At 47.8% G+C, this 18018-nt stretch overlaps 2 protein-coding genes across 2 annotated transcripts; both read right to left on the bottom strand.

Moving 5' to 3' along the window:
- Positions 1 to 3058: 3058 nt before the first annotated feature.
- Positions 3059 to 9979, bottom strand: ccsapb (centriole, cilia and spindle-associated protein b). The gene is made up of 4 exons (XM_006638459.3): positions 9802 to 9979; positions 8607 to 9043; positions 7468 to 7760; positions 3059 to 6714 (listed from the first exon to the last, which is right to left on the bottom strand). The coding sequence occupies exons 2-4, from the start codon at positions 8986 to 8988 to the stop codon at positions 6535 to 6537; spliced, it is 855 nt and encodes a 284-aa protein (XP_006638522.2). The 5' UTR covers positions 8989 to 9043; positions 9802 to 9979; the 3' UTR covers positions 3059 to 6534.
- A 2698-nt stretch (positions 9980 to 12677) lies between these two features.
- Positions 12678 to 17329, bottom strand: LOC102684028 (actin alpha 1, skeletal muscle). The gene is made up of 7 exons (XM_006638402.3): positions 17218 to 17329; positions 15695 to 15834; positions 15043 to 15367; positions 14436 to 14597; positions 13792 to 13983; positions 13506 to 13687; positions 12678 to 13207 (listed from the first exon to the last, which is right to left on the bottom strand). Exons 2-7 carry the CDS (start codon positions 15821 to 15823, stop codon positions 13064 to 13066), a joined length of 1134 nt encoding a protein of 377 aa, XP_006638465.1. The 5' UTR covers positions 15824 to 15834; positions 17218 to 17329; the 3' UTR covers positions 12678 to 13063.
- Positions 17330 to 18018: the final 689 nt, after the last annotated feature.

The raw sequence follows: 18018 nt of genomic DNA, 5'->3' as shown, positions 1-18018 counted from the left end.
CTCTGTAACATAGCAGCAGTCATACCTGCTCTCGCAGAAACAAGGTCTATTTCTCGTGTTAAGATCATACCTTATAGTGTAGGTGCACCTCTAGTCGGTCAGATGAGAGCCACCCTCCAGCAGATATTGTTTGGCCTGTTTGTTTTGTCCAAAGGTGAAGACTTTTCACCTCACATGGTATTCAGCCACTTTGCTGCTGATCAGCTTAAACCCATAGAGGCCACAGCGATCCAGGAGCAGAGTGCCGGGGAGGGGGATGATGAGTGTGGCAGAGAGGACCTTGTACAGTCCAGAGGTTTCCCTGGAGGACGTTGTCCGGAGGCGAATGGTAACCTTGAAAACTGACCTGTGTGTGGGTCCGGGAGGATGAGTGGTGTTGGTTACATGGGCATGGCAATGAGCGCCTGTCAGTTTTAAACCGGCGGCTCGGGGGAGACGCTGTTCTCTCCGGGGGGCTACAGGCGGTCTGGCTGCGCTGTCCCTGCCTGCTGAGACGTCAGCCCCACTCTGACACCACTCTTGGACTGACACATTGCACAGCTGCTGGAGCAGAGATAACTCTCCCCTGGGAGCTTGACCTGTGGGTATTAATAGCACTTAACGAGGGAGGGACAGTAAGGCTTTCTTCACATGTACTAAGAGACGCATTATGTAACAGAGTTGCTGTCTTGACCAATGTGGTTGTATTTCCTTAACACCGCTAATCGCTGATGAGTTTTCTTCCTCTGATGGTGTCAATGCTTGGTCTTTTGATTTTTGAGATTGTTGATAGTTGCTTTTCTTTTAGTCAAGGTGAACATTCGGTTTTCATTGTCTCTTGTCTCACACCCCTGGGCGGCTGTGGTGAGACCTGTGTACTGTACGTGATGCTCATCACAAGCTGCATTGTGTTGAACGCCCTGCAAAAGGGGGTGACATTCGTTCTCTCGAAAATCCAGAGGGAAAAAAAAAATCGATCTTAGCCTCAAGACATTACCCCCAGCGCACTGAAACAACAAATGCAACTCATTTCCCAAAAATCAGAAACGATGTTCAGCAGCTTTTTGTTGGGGGGGGGGGGAGGAAAATGAGTGACGTGTGTGATGTCACTCTCCGAGTCGCTGGCGCGGGGAGGAGATGCTGTGAGGTTCCCTTTCTGCACTTTCAAGGTCAAATCGTCTGATTAACGACAGGCATTTCCAAATGCAGATTAGTAGACTTTTCAGGAGTGGAAAATAACTGGCTGTTGCCAAGGACTTCTGTTGCCGTCCCCCCCCCAATCTGATGAACCTGGCGGCTCAGGATCAGGTTTCCAAAATCCTGCCCGCTACTGAGCGGAGTGATCCGCGGCCCCCGGGGGAGGAGGCCGGCTCCGGGTCCAGCTGCCGTCCGGGATGGTGTCATTGCCCAGGGGGACACACGCAGCCAGCGCGGGAGACGGCCGCGGCCATCGCGCTGTGGCCTGAATTCTTTTCCAGCGGACTTCTAGCCAGCAGTCGCTCGCTGCTCGAGAAAATGTGACTTTTTTTCTGAGTGCACGGGGCATTTCAGGCGGTCCCTAATACAATTGTACAGTGTGCTTTTCTATTTGTTATTTGTACATAAAGTTACATACAGCTGACGGTGTTCAGAAACCTACTAAGAGGAACCAGCCAGAAGCCCGGCATGTACTGAGAACAGTTTACCACTGTCAGGTAAGTTAACCTGAATCCCGAAACTGCGGTACAGTCCCTTTCCACATGCATTGACAGTGTCAATGGGAGAGTTCTACACCTATTCCTGCCATAGAATGTTTGTATTGCGACGTGCTGGGCACAATGGTTTTCCACAGTGGGCAGTCACGCCAGCTAATTCAGTCACTGGATATTGGGCAGTTGTCCAGGGGTGGAAAATACTGGGGAGAGATTTTTCAGAATTGGACAGAAGAGCTTCATTAGCCCTGTTCAATCTGAGGAGCTCCGTCTTCCCTGCTGCCCTACGACAACACTCACGTCGCTGAAGAGGCGATCGAAGCCGCAGAAGGTCCTTCCATCTGTCGATTTCCAAAAAGCACTATTTGAAATTTAGGGTTGCAGGGGAGCAGGAGCCTGTCCTGGCAAGCAACGTGCACAAGGTAGGATCCCCTCTGGCCAGGCTGTCAGTCCATCGCCGGGCACCCACGCACGCACACACGCACCCTGGCCAAGTTTCCCACATGCCAGTTAACCTACCAGAATGCCTTTTGTCTATGGGAAGAAACTCTGGCGATCACAGGGAGAACATACAAACAGCACTGAAAATTGAGCCCAGTGCTCCGGCCCTGCAGGGTAGCAGTGCTAACTGTTGCACCACCATACAGTACATCCCACAACATCATGCTATTCTAGTTTTGGTTTTGCTCTCAGTTGCTGGGTAAAATGGTGACTTAACGTTTTTTTTTTCTTCCTTCGAGGTGCAGGAATCCCTAAGAAAGATGGCTTAGCATAGGAAACTGACACATCGTACTTCCATTCCACTGCAGGTCTTTGCTCCACCTAATCATTAATGATCAAATGATGATTAACTAATCCATTCAGGAATTAATATATTTGATGCCTCAGAGTTCTGTGATCAAATTTTTAAGGTTGATAACACCCAGACTAGCTCACCAGCTTCAGCTCGTCATTATTCAATCACATGCGATGTGTATCTTCAGTCGAGAGACCCCCCACTCCTGTCTAATTGTCAGTAACCGACTCGATGCAGTGATTAAAAGCTCTGTAGCGTGAATACTCCGCAGTGAGGAACATAGCTAAAACTGCAGTATCATATCTTACATATCATATATATGAACAGGTGAACGTGAGGAAAAAAAAGACAACGTTTCAGCTATGAAGCTTTCTTCAGGTGTGACAGCTTCACAGCTGAAACATTGGGTCTCTCTTCTTTCCAGTGTGGAATAACTCTTGACCTGTTCCTTCACAGCCCACGCATACTGATGCTGCTGCCTGCTTGAACTTCTTCATATCATATATGTTACCTACCAAGTATCTGAAAATCTTGGATTGATGCAAACCCCTTGTGGAATACTGTACTACCATTTTCAACAATTTCAAACAACAAATATTAAAAACATTAAAAAGAGCTTTATTCCAAATGATACATACAGGTGAAAACTACAAACAGTTGCACAAAAAATATACACTAGTGTTCAATTTAAGTACAAATACAATTATTATAAAATGTAAAGTTTTTAAACAATCATTATTACAATTTAACAGTGCAGTGATCCTCATTTTGTGCAAAAAAAGACAATGTAATAGAAATCACACTCTAGAGCTTTGTAAATGCAAGGAACTGGGATTAAAACACTGTAAATTCATCTTTTTTTTTTAACTGGGTCATTACTTTTTTCAATTCTATATTGGCCCAGTTTGGAATGACCAGTGTTGCCTTTCACAGTATGGCTCACAGCAACAGCCCCTGGACCCACTCTGCCACCCATCTTTTCACATGCTAGAACCTCTGCAGGGACACACAGGGGAGACAGCTCTGACTGGAGGACAGACAGGGCCCTTGCTGATGTCACCAGGAGCTGAGAGTGTCCTGGCTGATTGGCCCTAACCTCAGACCCACAGGCTGTAAGAAAGCTGGTTATGATTGACTAGTAACCCCACCCAGGCTCGAACAGAGCCTGTGCTTGAAGCACAGTCCAAACACAGGCAAGTGTTCCACGTTCTTCCCCATGAAACACTCCTTGCAACAAAATGTTAATGAAATGAGCGAGGGTGATTAAACAGCCTGCTACTTATCCAATTCAGCAGTCAAAGCTAGCACTGGAAGCTCTGAGGAAATGAATCCACTGTGTTATCACACCTTTAATTGTGGTGCCAGTAAAGGATTCACATGCTGAAACTAAAAACAGATTATGTCTATCATAGACACCATCTGACCCATCTCTTTCCCTGCCTTTAATTTGTTTTGGTTCGTAGTGTAGACAGGGGTTATCAGGTGGAAGGAGCTGGCCGGGACTTGATGGTTCGGTGATTTAAGAATAACCACAATCAGTTATCAAATTTCCCTCTGGCTGAGACCGAGAATGTATTATGCAGTCCTTTACAGGACTACTGTTACAGTTTTGCAAAAAAAAAGTGTATAGTAAAAAAACACTGTACTACTTTCTACAGATCAGTAAAAATCAAGCCCAATACAGATCACCATACTGCAGACTTGTGGTGTTGGACAAAGTACCACAGAACTATTTTTGACACCAATGGAAAGCCCCAGATGTTTGCTTTTTATTAGTACTGAATGTGCCTCTGATCTATTAAATCAAGCCTTTATGTGGCACAAAGTTAGGTTTCTACAAACGATATATAGCCAGCCAGCAGCATATCACTCTGCAACTCACAACTGGCAGCCCACTGGAGCTCAGCAGGTGTGAGCCTGGTCAGTACCTGTATGGGAGACCTCCGGGAAAGCGAAGGTTGCTGCTGGAAGAGGTGTTAGTGGGGCCAGTAGGAGGCGCTCACCCTGCGGTCCATGTGGGTCCTAATGCCCCAGTATAGTGACGGGGACACTGTACTGTAAACTGGCGCCATCCTTCGGATGAGACGTAAAACCGAGATCCTGACTCTCTGTGGTCATTAAAAATCCCAGGGCGTTTCTCGAAAAGAGTAGGGGTGTAACCACTTTCCCATTGGCCCTTACCAATCATGGCCTCCTAATAATCCCCATCTATGAATTGGCTTCATTACTCTGCTCTCCTCCCCACTGAGAGCTGGTGTGTGGTGAGCGTTCTGGCGCACTATGGCTGCCGTCGCATCATCCAGGTGGGGCTGCACACTGGTGGTGGTGGAGGGGATCCCCATTACCTGTAAAGCGCTTTGAGTGGAGTGTCCAGAAAAGAGCTATATAAGTGTAAGCAATTATTATTATTATGACAGTGCAGCACAAACATAAACTACAATGGATCATATTTTCACAACACAAAATCAGAAAAGAAGTTCAAAAAAGCATTCCCAGACATTAAGGTGACCTCAAAGTGAAAATCTAGTCTAACACTTTGATAGGTCACCCAGTGAGCTTCTTTATCCATCTAATAACTTCAACCACAGGGATTGAGTCACTGTGCAATATCCAGAAATTCATGATCCAGAAACACAAGCTCACAAATACTGAACATAAATCTCCTATGTGTACACAAATATTAGTGCAGTTTTATACAAGTACTTAGAACAGCCAGAATGTAATTATGCATGCACCCGAGTTCACAAATCTTGACACTAGAGGAACCACCAGCACTCAATTTATTTCATTCATGTCTGAGCTTTCTGTCTCTTATATAAAAGAGCTGTCAGGTGTGTCAGTTTGTCTGGGGAGATGCCTACAAAGGTAACCTCCAACCCTCCTCGTTGCCAAGTCTACTGACTTTGGAAGTCTGTTTGGCACGCCCACACCCAGAGAGAAGACAAATTCAGCTAACATACAGCATGTGCCACAGTCTGTAAGCGACAACCAACTGAACTCAGGTATCTTTACCTTCATACTGTCATAACGTATGGCCACTCTATTTTAATTTAGTGAAAAAGCTCTCAGCTAAATGAAAACACCTGAGAACACTTGTGTGGCTTGAGAAAGCTACACAGCTAAAAAACAGAAAATGTTCCTGTGAAACTGAACACATCCATTGTCTCTACTCCACTCAGCTCCTTCACTGCCTACAAGTGCAAGCAAATCCATGGTAAGAGATAAGATTTCACTTCAGCCCTCTTTGCAAATACATTCACTTAAGATTATACATAATTAAACCTCATCCACAATAACACAATATTTAAAATCAATTAATTCTAGAGGTATATATTCTTTTTTTGATTGCAATGTAAGAGAACTTCAGAATTTGTACTGTACGGTACCAGTCAAGGTTTTGTATTCAATAAACTGCTCTTTTACCAATGGGATGGAAAGTATGTCACTAGAAATTTTTGCCAAAAGATACAAACGTGTATCAGGAATGTCCTATATAAAAATATTAGGTTGGTCATTTTCTAGAATCAGACACTTCATAACAATTGCAATTAATGCAAGCTGACAGAGCAAAGTCCTGAACAGATATTCCTAATGAAAATATAGAAAAAAATACCAAGTCAAACGGTCCTTTAAATACCGTTCTGCTGTTACAATACACTGTATAAAATAGTAAAGCAAAATGCAACCTCCAGAAAAAAAGTGCAATAAAGTGTTTTTAAATTTACAATTTAAAAAAAGATTTCCTTGTGTTCAGCCCCGATTTACAAGGAAACTCTTCCGTATTCAAAATCAGATTAAACACAGACATCTATCATTTCAAAACAATGTAAACATTAAGACGCGGTTTAAAACCAATACACTGATAAGTCTCCTATTAAACCGTGATCACCTTAGGGGGTGAAAACTCCACATTTTCTTAGAACAGCAACAGCAATCACACACTTTCCCCGAAGCACCAAGTTGGAAAAACACTGGACAAACCAGCCGGGCCCCCAGACATCAGCCAGGAGCCCGTGTCAGAAAGCCTGAGGCCTACTGAGGCTCCTCCGTGCCCCCCAGCTGTCTGTTCTATCGGGACCGAGCGGAGAAGCACCTCATGTACTCGGTCATCCAGGGGTTGTCCACAGGGGGCTGCTTGGCTTTGTGGAGCCGGTCCAGCTCCGCGGACCGCGCCCGCCGGCGCTCCAGAGTCCTGACCCTCTTCTCCACCTCGCGCCTGGTCTTGGCTCGCAGGGCGGACGCGTGGATCTGGGAAGAGGAGAGGGTCCGTCAGGGGGGGGTTTACTGCGGAGTCCTGCAGGACCCCTGCGCGCATGTGCTTGGCCACAGCTGCAGGAGCAGTTCCACTTCACAGACACGGGGATATAAGCAACTAGAGATAAGCTCTAGAATGGTGTTTATTCCCATTGTTTCTTACTACCGCCAGCAGCCACGTCACTCTGCAACTCACAGCTGGCAGCCCACTGAAGCTCAGCTGGTGTGAGCCTGGTCAGTAGCTGGATGGGAGACCTCCTGGGAAAAACTAAGGCTGCTGCTGGAAGAGGTGTTAGTGGGGCCAGCAGGGGGCGCTCACCCTGCGGTCCATGTGGGTCCTAATGCCCAGTATAGTGACACTATACTGTAAAAAAGGGGCCGTCCTTCGGATGAGACATAAAACCGAGTTCAAAAGAGTAGGGGTGTAACCCCGGCGTCCTGGCCAAATTTCCCATTGGCCCTTACCAATCACGGCCTCCTAATAATCCCCAGCTCTGAACTGGCTTCATCACTCTGCTCTCCTCCCCACTGAGTGCTGGTGTGTGGGGAGTGTACTGGTGCACTATGGCTGCCGTTGCATCATCCAGGTGGGGCTGCACACTGGTGGTGGAGGGGAGTCCCCATTACCTGTAAAGCGCCTTGAGTGGAGTGTCCAGAAAAGTGCTATATACGTGCAAGGAATTAATTAATGTGACACTTCAAGGTTATCCTCATCTCACCCTCAGACAAAGTCATCCTCACACCCACCTCCTTAGTGGACGCAGAAGGCCGGACGTTGTGGGTCTTCTTGAGGCCGGTCTCTGCGCGCCTCTCCGCCCAGCCGTACAGAGCGAACGGGTGCCGGTTCTCCTTGTCGGGCTCGGCAGGCTGCCGTGTCTGGCTCCTGCCCCGGGCCGGCCCGCCAGACGCCCGGGGGTCGGTGGGCCGCCGGCCGCTGTGGGCCAGCTCCGCAGGGGCAGCGGGGGGCGGGTCCTTGCTCTTCGGTTCTCCTCCGGGAGCCTTGCCCTCTTCTTCCGGCCCCACGCCCTCAGGAACCTGGCCTGTCGCGACAACAACGTTTCCTTTCCGTGCAGCTGCACTGGCTCACTCCAGCTCTACAGAGGCGTGCTGCTGCACAAGCCCTGAAACACCAGGACCAGCTCGACCGCATCAGAAAACAGACCCCAGATTATGCTCATGATCCAGATATCAGCCTCCGGCCTGGTCATTTATAATAATGATAATGATAATGTTGCTTTATTAGCCCTGTACAATTTCTTGCATTAGGAATTCATATTTTCCCATACCCCAGCTTGCTCTCCACGAGGCACAAACACACAGCCAGGGAGAGAAGCCTGGGGTCAGAGCGCAGGGTCAGCCAGTTATATGGCACCCCTGGAGCAGCTGGGGTTAGGGTCTCGCTCAGTGGGCCCAACGGAGTAGGATTCCTCCGACGGCTGCAGGATTTGAACCGGCAACCTTCCAGTCGCGGGCACAGATCCAGAGCCACCACACCGGCCTGTGTCAGGCCTTTAACTGGGAGAGCATCTGTACGTTCATACTATCAAATGGTGATCCTAACTCTTAACCTCCCTCAGAAACATGAGTGCAATACTGCCTAATTCCTCCAATATCACTTAACTCCGGGTCAGGTTTGCATTTTTACCAATGCACCTAAATAAAGCCATTTGTCCTAGAGGGAAACTACAGTATAATTGTTTCTCCAGGCACTTCATCGACCCGACATCATCCGCAAGCAGAAATAGTTCAGCTTCCTTGCATATATCTCCGTAATAACTCCCTGAATCAGACTAACCGTGCGGCTTGCTCTTTAAGATGAGTGAGAGAAAGGAAAGGAAGCGACAACGTAAAGGTATGATGCCGCTGCTGCTCGGGACAGTACAAACCTGTGGCCGGCGATGCTGGCGAGCCTCTGCGCTCTGTCGGCGCTCCGGATCTCTGAGCCCCAGCAGGGACCCTCGGCTCGGCGGGGTCTGCAGACGCGCTCTTGGGCTGCACGGGCGGCTCGGGCTGTTCCTTCTCCGACACTTTCGGCGCCTCCTCGCTCGGTTTCTGAGCTTCCCCCGTCTTGTTATTCGGAGGAGTGGAGCTGCCACTCGAGTCCGAGCCACTGTCCCACCCTTCCCAAAACCAAGGGTTGTGCGTGTGCTCCAGCAGCCGCCGGGTCAGCCTGTACTGCAGCATATCCTCGTAACATTTGCTGTACGTCTCCCATTTGGGGTCCTTAAATTTTTTCATGTACTCCGTTCTGATCTTCTTTGCTACCATGTTCCTTCGTTTTCCTTTCCCAGTGTCACTTGTCCCCCTCGTAGGTTCCCGAGATCTGAAAGAGCGCCGACAAAAAGCATCGTCAATACTCCTCCAGTATAACTAAGCAACAGCGCAAACCCAAGCCGCAGCGAGTCTTGGTCGCCAAGCAGGCGTTGGATTTCGGGCTGTGCCACTGTGGCGCTCCGCACCCCGCCAGACATTTAAACCAAAACACAAAAGACGAGGCATCACCTCCTTCCTCGCAGAGACCAATCGCTACGCAGCAGCGCGCTGAAGCGCTGTTGACAATTTCTACTCCTCCTCTCCGCCCACCGCCGTCATGGCGCCGGCAGAGAATACGGCGTAGCAAAGCCGTTTTATCACGTAGAAGTGTGAACCGGGCAGGGGTGTGGGAAATACTAGAACAACTAATAACTGCATATTTAACCTAAAGGGTAAAATGCACGACAATTTAAACCGCTTGTTTCATTCTTTTTTCAAATACACCAATGAGCCTCGGACAATGACGAATACGAGCTGAAACTTATACATTATTTAGCTGTTATGCAATAGGACGCGCACACCAGCAAAGAAGCGTTTTAAACGTGCTGTATTGCAACGCAATCCCCAAGACAAGCAGTGAAACCGTGATTTATTCTGCATTACGGAGGCCTCCATTAACCAGCAAACAAACGGTTTGACATAACGTGTTTGCAGGCATGACCCCATTTATTACAAAAAAAAACATCTCATCTCTAAATATCAACGTTTCACTGTCGCACGTGTCTGTTTCTTAACTCAAAATAAAACAGGAGGCTAAGCTCTACTTACATGATCGCAGCGCACGCGGAAGGAAAACATTCGGAGCAGATGGCGGCGTGACGCGAGGCACCTCAGTCCCCGTGACCCCGCCCAGGGCTTTAAACTCGGCGTGGAGCTGATGCTGCAGCCGCAACGTCACAATCGCTTCATTCTACCTGGAGAAGTGATATAAAAATGCTGCGCAGCTACAACAGTTGCATTATATCGCGATGTGTATCAACATTAAGCTCACCTGAAAGACTAGGTACGTGGTTCGTGAAACAGGAATGTAGCAAACTCAGGACTTTCACACTGAAGTTTGTTACTGTACACGAGAAAGGTGTACAAACGAGATCATCTCCATCTAGGTCCTTTGATAGTAGTTAAGTGAGCCGAGGACCTTATCCGGTTTCTGAAAGAAGTGAGGGTGTCAGTTTCCACAACATGGTTGGGGAACCTGTTCCAGACTCCCACAACTCTTCGGGTAGAGACATGACGTGTGTTCTCTGCTGTGTGGTTCACTTATGATTAAAAAAATACATTTTGTTGACTTAGTGCCTTTGAGGAATTGAAGGAATTCAAGGAATACTTGAATTGGTGCCGTTGCAATGCTCTGTTCAAGACTAAAAAGATTCAGTTCCTTAGAATGCCCTGCTAGGACATTCCTAATCCGATTGCATCTGATTGCATTTCTCTGGACCGATTACAGAGCAGTGAGATCTTTCATTTTCCATATGCGACTGTAGCTGGAGCACACAGACCATTAACCTGAACAGGTGGTATTCCAACATTATGTTAATATTTCTAATGTGTCTACCAGGTGAGCAGTGCCCTGTACACATTCCACTTAGAGATATTTCTGGAAGCAGGTTTGGGTCACAATGGGAGGGCAGTGCACCTCAAAACTGTAATTTCTGAACAGGTAAGGCACTCAGGTTTTACTGATCTACATTGTTTGTTACTGTGCCTACGAGCACAGCAATTACTCCACTCCGCCAAATAAAGCACCTTAAGAAAAACGGCCATGAGTCCCATTCGGCGGAGTGTCCCCTTGAGCCCATAGTGAGATCACAGAGTTTTGGCACAGTTTCTCATGACAACTGTCAGTAAAAAGGAAACGTGGCTCATAACAATTCCTGCCAATGTCTCAGCAGAGGTCCAGGAAATGCCAGGTTTGGATGCATGAAGTGGTGGAGGTGGTGGGGATGAGTCCATATTCTGAACTAGAGATGCTCAGCCTGTAATAGGTCTGCAGCCACGGTGTCTACGGCTGTAGTAGATATCTGTAGATATCTTTATTGCCACACAACAATAGGTGGTGGAATTTGCTTTCGGTACAGCAAAGAACACGAACGAGACATGCATACAACATATACAGTACAAATTTAAACGGGACGGAATTCAGACAAGCATCGTCACATATGTATGTTAACAACATTAGTCTGGGACTAATTGCAATCTGTTATGAAGTCTGGGGCGGTCTTCGTTTATCTCACCCGCTTTGCTTTGCAATGCTCCCAGTGACCTGCGTCAGGCAAGGTGCTGGTGGGAAGACCTTCAAATCCACTCTTGCCAGCTGTGCGGCTTTCACACGTCACGGGGGCTTAGGAGCTCGGCATACCAGAGGCCGATTGGGTTTAAATATAGCTGGGGAGCAAGGTGCATGTTTAAGGTTGAAGATAGGGATGACTGCTGTGACATGGAACTCTGCCTGGTTGCGGGAATGCGGTCTCATATCATGTTGGCAGCAGGTCTAAAATTGGCGTGTTCTGTAATGAAGACAGCATGCCTCACGGAGGTCTGGCGGGGACAGACGTGTTCCTAACCAGCGCCTGGAAAAAGTTTTTAAAAATGAACGGTGCAGTAATTTGCATAGATATTTGTCGAACGCTAGGTGTGCAGATTAGTGAGAAAAGGTTTTCACATTCCTGTTTGACATATTGCCTGTTGTGTTTTAGTCTTCTGGCTGTATTAGTGTCAGTGTACATTGAATTAATGCAATTATGACCTGCAATATAGGCATTTAAATAGTCGTGGTGATGTACTTGTATGGTGGCAGCAGAATTGAATTAACTTGATTCATGGCTTTCCCCTTTCGGTTTTTATGCTGTTGGATTTATGTTGTATTGCTGAGTGGTCACTGCATATTAGTTCAAACAGAAGGCAGCCTTTATTCGTCATGCACTGCAACAAAGTTCTATAATGAATGACTATACGTGCCTCTGAAATGTGAGAGTGTTCTCGGAGAAAATGAAAATAAAGTGGTTCTGCGATAACTCACTTTACGTGTACATTCATCGTGACGTTAAAAACTTGCAATTATATTGCGCTCTTCAGCCCCCAAAAATCTCTAAGCGTTCTACACACGGCGGGGGCCTGACTTCATCTACCACAGCAGTGCAGCCCACAGGCTGGAACAGGAGATGACACTGGGGCGTCAGCTGTCTATTGTGGACAATCATCTTAAGTAGGGTCAGACCTTCTGACGGATTCTGAGCATTACCTGTGCCTGGTACAGTGCAGGTACAGTACTGAGCTGAAAATGTACAAGATTAAATGTGGAAAAAAGACACTTCTTTTAAAAACCAAATTGGTATAATGAAAATCCATATTAAATTAATTGAATTATACCTATAAGTGGTTGAAGAATCATGGGCTTTAGTATTTGGGTTAATGATACCAGGAATGTTTAATTTCACAATCAGCCCTAAATCTGCTCTGCCATTCATCCTTCATCCTTCAGGATTCCTTCATCCTTTTCAGCTGTTTCCTTGTGGGAATATTAAAAACGACCAATTATTAATCAATTTGAGCGAACACCTTGGATTCCAGACATTCTGTGTGCTACCATTTTTCCGAAACGTAGTAATGATATATGTTCAAATAAGTACTGACAGTCATGCTCATAGATGTTAAAAAATTTATTTCCTTAGTTTTCCTCCTGTTTGCCTCTGTTTGTCTCATGTGGGCTTTTCTTACAACACTGCAGGGGTGACACGTTTCCCTGGAGAGCCAGAACGGGTATTAGCCTTCGAGTCCTTTCAACAGGCAGTGTGCACAAAAATACCAAACGATGGACTTTAATAAATTAATATTTATGTACATTTTACATTCACATGTTGAATAACATGGCATTTCGTTGTTAGTCTTGTTGTTTTCGGTTTTGCAGCATTTCGCCCTAAGTAACAAATTGTTACAAAATTACATTGGTGCACAGCCGTCCCACGACAGCTATGCGTTCTGCTACAAAGTGATCCTGAGCATGTAGCGGACGCAGGAGATGGAAATGCTTTTAGAAGCATTTGCGGTGGACGATGGAGGGGCCGGCTTCATCGTACTCCTGTTTGCTGATCCACATCTGCTGGAAGGTGGACAGGGAAGCCAGGATGGAGCCACCGATCCAGACAGAGTACTTACGCTCAGGTGGGGCAATGATCTAGCGGGGGAGAGAGAGAGAACAGGACTCGCCGTAAGTCGCTGAGGTCAAAAACACATGATCCCACCATCCCTGCGCAATTTTTAAACTTGCCGTTTTATTGTTTTTAACTGCGCTAATCTATTTCGAAGTTCTGCCCTTCCCTATAAGCAGTGCTAAGATTATCTATTCATTTGTTTTGATATGAAGTCCTTCATCCAAGCTCCATCTTATTCAATTCCTTAAACGCTTCCAATTGCAACTTCAGGAATCAGCACATGGATTATTCTAGTTGATAAAATTAGCAATATTGGGTTACCTTGATTTTCATTGTGCTAGGAGCCAGAGCAGTAATCTCCTTCTGCATACGGTCAGCAATACCAGGGTACATGGTGGTACCACCAGACAGCACGTTGTTGGCGTACAGGTCCTTCCTGATGTCGATGTCGCACTTCATGATGCTGTTGTAGGCGGTCTCGTGGATACCTGCGGACTCCATGCCTGTCCACGAACACAGAAGGGAGTGCGTTACCATCACCGCGCGTCGCCTGGCGCACGGGCGATTCAAAAAGCGCCCCGCCCGGCTGTCTGGGCTCCGCACGTACCGATGAAGGAAGGCTGGAAGAGGGTCTCGGGGCAGCGGAAACGCTCGTTGCCGATGGTGATGACCTGGCCGTCGGGCAGCTCGTAGCTCTTCTCCAGGGAGGAAGAGGAGGCGGCGGTGGCCATCTCGTTCTCGAAGTCCAGAGCCACGTAGCACAGCTTCTCCTTGATGTCGCGCACGATCTCGCGCTCAGCTGCAAACAGACGAGTTCCGACAGTCAGGCCAAACTGCGCCAAGTCCAGACACGCTACACAACGAGCCGCTCAAAACACCAACCAGTTACCAAATAGCGTGGCGGTAGGATGAAGTATTCGGCAACAAGAGTTCTTTCTGTAAAGTCCAGTCCTTTGTCACAGCTAAAATGGCATTATTTGTAAATATAATAGGTATTAAACCCATAAAACTGTCTAATGGACCTCCAACATATACATGCAACTGCATTTGCTAAATCTATATAGACTGCTTTTTAATGAATATGCAGTATTTTTAAATAGTATCACTAGCGAAGTTTAAACTTTGGAGTTATTTTTAATCTGATTGAATTAGCATTTAAGGTTATATATATATGCATTTGTAATTGCGTCTCGGGAAATGCATGGCACAAAAAATACCCCCCCCTCCCCCTTTCACACAACGAAGTCTCACCGGTTGTGACGAAGGAGTAGCCGCGCTCGGTCAGGATCTTCATGAGGTAGTCAGTCAGATCGCGACCGGCCAGGTCCAGACGCATGATGGCGTGGGGCAGGGCGTAACCCTCATAGATGGGGACGTTGTGGGTAACACCGTCACCGGAGTCCAGCACGATACCTGCGGGCGAGCAAGGCCGGCATTCACTCGACCGACACCGCTGAAACACGGCGGGGCAAAGGCGACGGAGGCATCTCAGCTACAGTCGATATCTCAGATACCTTATTCTTTTTGTTAGGACTAACGTATTTTAAGCAACAAGTAAGGGTATATCCCGTGGTTAAAAGAAAAGACGCACGACTTTTCGGCGATGGAACATCTTCACACCTGAAGAAGGCTCCACAGCCGAAACCCCGTGTCTCTTTTCTCTTTTTTTCAGCGTGCAATCCTTGTTCCTTTGCAGGCTGACGCAGTTACCCACCTAACTTATTTTAGACACCTATGTGTTTTAAGAGCACCCTGCTAGGTGTAACAGCTGATTATTAGAGCGCAAGATGCTGTAACTCTGTACGACTTCAGCCTGGACGCCGAGCGGAAAGAGGGTGTTAAGGATGAGCGGGCTCACCGGTGGTACGGCCGGAGGCATACAGGGACAGGACGGCCTGGATGGCCACATACATGGCGGGCACGTTGAAGGTCTCGAACATGATCTGGGTCATCTTCTCGCGGTTGGCCTTGGGGTTCAGGGGGGCCTCTGTGAGCAGGGTGGGGTGCTCCTCGGGGGCCACGCGCAGCTCGTTGTAGAAGGTGTGGTGCCAGATCTTCTCCATGTCGTCCCAGTTGGTGATGATGCCGTGCTCAATGGGGTACTTCAGGGTCAGGATACCCCTCTTGCTCTGAGCTTCATCCCCTACGTAGGAGTCCTTCTGACCCATACCCACCATCACACCCTGGGGGAAGACACGTTCAGAGACGTTCAGAGACCACTCCGGGGTTTGTGTTCGGCAGAACTGCAGGTCTACGGTGCTAAGCCTGTGCAGGTAACGCCAGGGAGCGCTGTAGCTGGCGATCAGACATCTCAGAAGAAGAATGCATTTTCAGCCGACGCCCACCGCATCAGGTGAAGGCAAGCATGAAATGCTCTTACTAACGTTTCGATGTGTCTTACGCCCACTGTTGACTATGCTGTGATAGGCGTGAACGCTTTACAAGAGTAATCCCTGTTCTTCGACCCCTCCGCGGTGAAGAGCGGCTGTAACTGAGGATCAGGATCATACCTGGTGACGAGGGCGACCGACAATGGAGGGGAAGACGGCTCTGGGAGCGTCATCGCCGGCGAAGCCAGCCTTCACCAGTCCCGAACCGTTGTCGCACACCAAGGCGGTAGTCTCTTCATCATCGCACATCTTGGCGGGTTCTGAAAGCAAGCACAGAAACCGTGGTGACTGATCCACAGCGGCAGCGCCGCCCACAGTCACGGAGATCCGGTCCCGGAGGTCTGGTACCCCTGAACGCAATAATCAGATCGACGCAGCCTCGGTCTAAATTGGCCCCACGGTCAGGTTGGCTTCGCTGTATTACCACCCTTTTCACTCGTATTCTTTGAGAGCTTAAATGGTTCCGAGAATGACGCGCTAAATACCTGATAAGGAAACAGACGTCTTGAATGGGGATTGACCGTAATTTAGCAAAACAGGTCGCAAAAGTTGCCCCCCTGTTAAAGGAGCTGTCGACCCGCCAGGAATTGTCTCTTGTCAATTTGAAACGTTACTCAAACACTCAGAGCTTTTCCGACCTGAACAGGTTCAAAATGTTTCGTGCCCAACTGTGCCTATTAATTCAACTTGAAGTCAAAAGGTTTTAAAATCCACAAGCTACACGAACTATAAAGAGGCTAAACTGGAATGCGCGCTGTAAACAACTCTGTCCTCTCCTCCCTCGCCCATTACCTTAAACAACACAGGGCTGTTTCCGAAAAAATATTTATTTTCGTTTAAATATCTCATTTTAAAGGCGTCTGTCCCTGAGTATTGTCTAAATAAATTCGTGCACAGCAGCAAATGTCATCTTCGGAGCAGAAAGTGAGAAGAGACGCTTATTGCGAAGGCAGCCGATGCTTCCTGAATGAGCTGCGCGCTGACTCGAAGCAGGACTCTCCAAGGAAGACTGCAAGGAGATTCGTTGCAGAACTAGAAAAAAAGCGCCCTTCTTATTTTTAGTTTTTCTTCATTGTTTTTTTTTTACCAGTACTACTGTCTCTATTCAGAGGCAGGGAAAGCGCACCAAATTAGTTTCATCTGTTGCTTTTATTACCTTAATACTACTGCTACTGCTACTACTGCTACCAATAATAATAATCCTGTAGAATGGTTTGATGTTGCTATCCATTTGTAGTCATTAATCTTTCTTTTTAAATTCTGAAACCATTAAACCATTCCATTGTTTCCGTTTTGGGACACCATGCTCACACGTATAAGGCCTTTCTAACAGCCCGTGTCCTCCTTATTGTTTTAAAGTGAAGAGGCGTGAATCTCCTCGCCGGGGACTTGTCAGATTCTCTGAATTTCGGGGTGGCGGAAAACCACTATCCGCTTCTTCATCCTCCTCCTTCACATTCGAGCCCTTCCGTCGGGTCTGCCGCCGTGCGCTACCGCCGCAACCTGCCCCTTCTTCGTTCGGCTTTCGTGAACCAACAGGAGTCCCTTTCCCCCCCAAAAAAACAATCCAGTCCTTGAATGTGCGCGCATGTGAAGTCCAGAGCCGAGCGCAAGACCGCGGCTTCCCTCTCCCTCGACCTTACCTTCGGTGGTGCCTTTCTAAGGAGAAGCTCAGAGTGCAGTAGATCACCGCTGCTGGTTCCAGCTACGATGCCCCGCTCACTCCGGGAACCTTTTATACTCGCCCCTTGCCTCTTTTTTTTTCCCCCCTCCGAGCATTCAGAATGTCTATGTATTCCACTGGAATTTTTTTCCGGGCTTTCTCCATATTTGGCTCTCGGAGGGCGAGCGCAGGGCGCTCCGCGGGCAGGTTGCGCCGAGTCCCGGTTCGAGGCGCGCAGGGCTGTCCATATAAGGCGCGCTCGTTCCGAATCCAAGCCGCAGAGCTCGGTCCGTATATGGAGAGCAGGAGATTCGTCCCTGTCTTCCTCCTCCTCGGCCCATCTAACACGGCAGCAACTGTATGTATCGCCCCCCCCCCCAACACACACTCAGTTCTTACAATATCAGTGGAGTACGAAGCAAGTTCACGCTGCGAGGGGGCTCTACACCTGTTTTCTCCCTTTAACTTCCAAAAAAAGTCACTATTTCAGCTGCAGGGACAAAAAGGGAGGTTGTAATGAATGAATGAGCGTTTGGATGAATGAAAGGACGGCGAATGAATTGACTTGTTTAGCCAACACTTTTGATATCACTTCTTATCCCTTAAGCGACGACAGCGGGTTACAGAGATAAAGTAGGAACGTGCATTTATGGATCTGGAACTGGAATTTTTTTTTGTTTTACTCCGGGGGTACGGAGCTGAGATCTGAATCCAGTGGTAGCTGTCGCTCTGTAGGAGAGCAGGGCAGGGAGTGGAAACGCAGGGAACTGGTGCCCAGGAA

This window comes from Lepisosteus oculatus, chromosome 17, assembly GCF_040954835.1.
Source record: "Lepisosteus oculatus isolate fLepOcu1 chromosome 17, fLepOcu1.hap2, whole genome shotgun sequence".
Classification (NCBI taxonomy): Eukaryota; Metazoa; Chordata; class Actinopteri; order Semionotiformes; family Lepisosteidae; genus Lepisosteus; species Lepisosteus oculatus.
The sequence above is the reverse complement of the archived record's forward strand: the minus strand, read 5'-3'. Positions and strand labels throughout refer to the sequence as shown.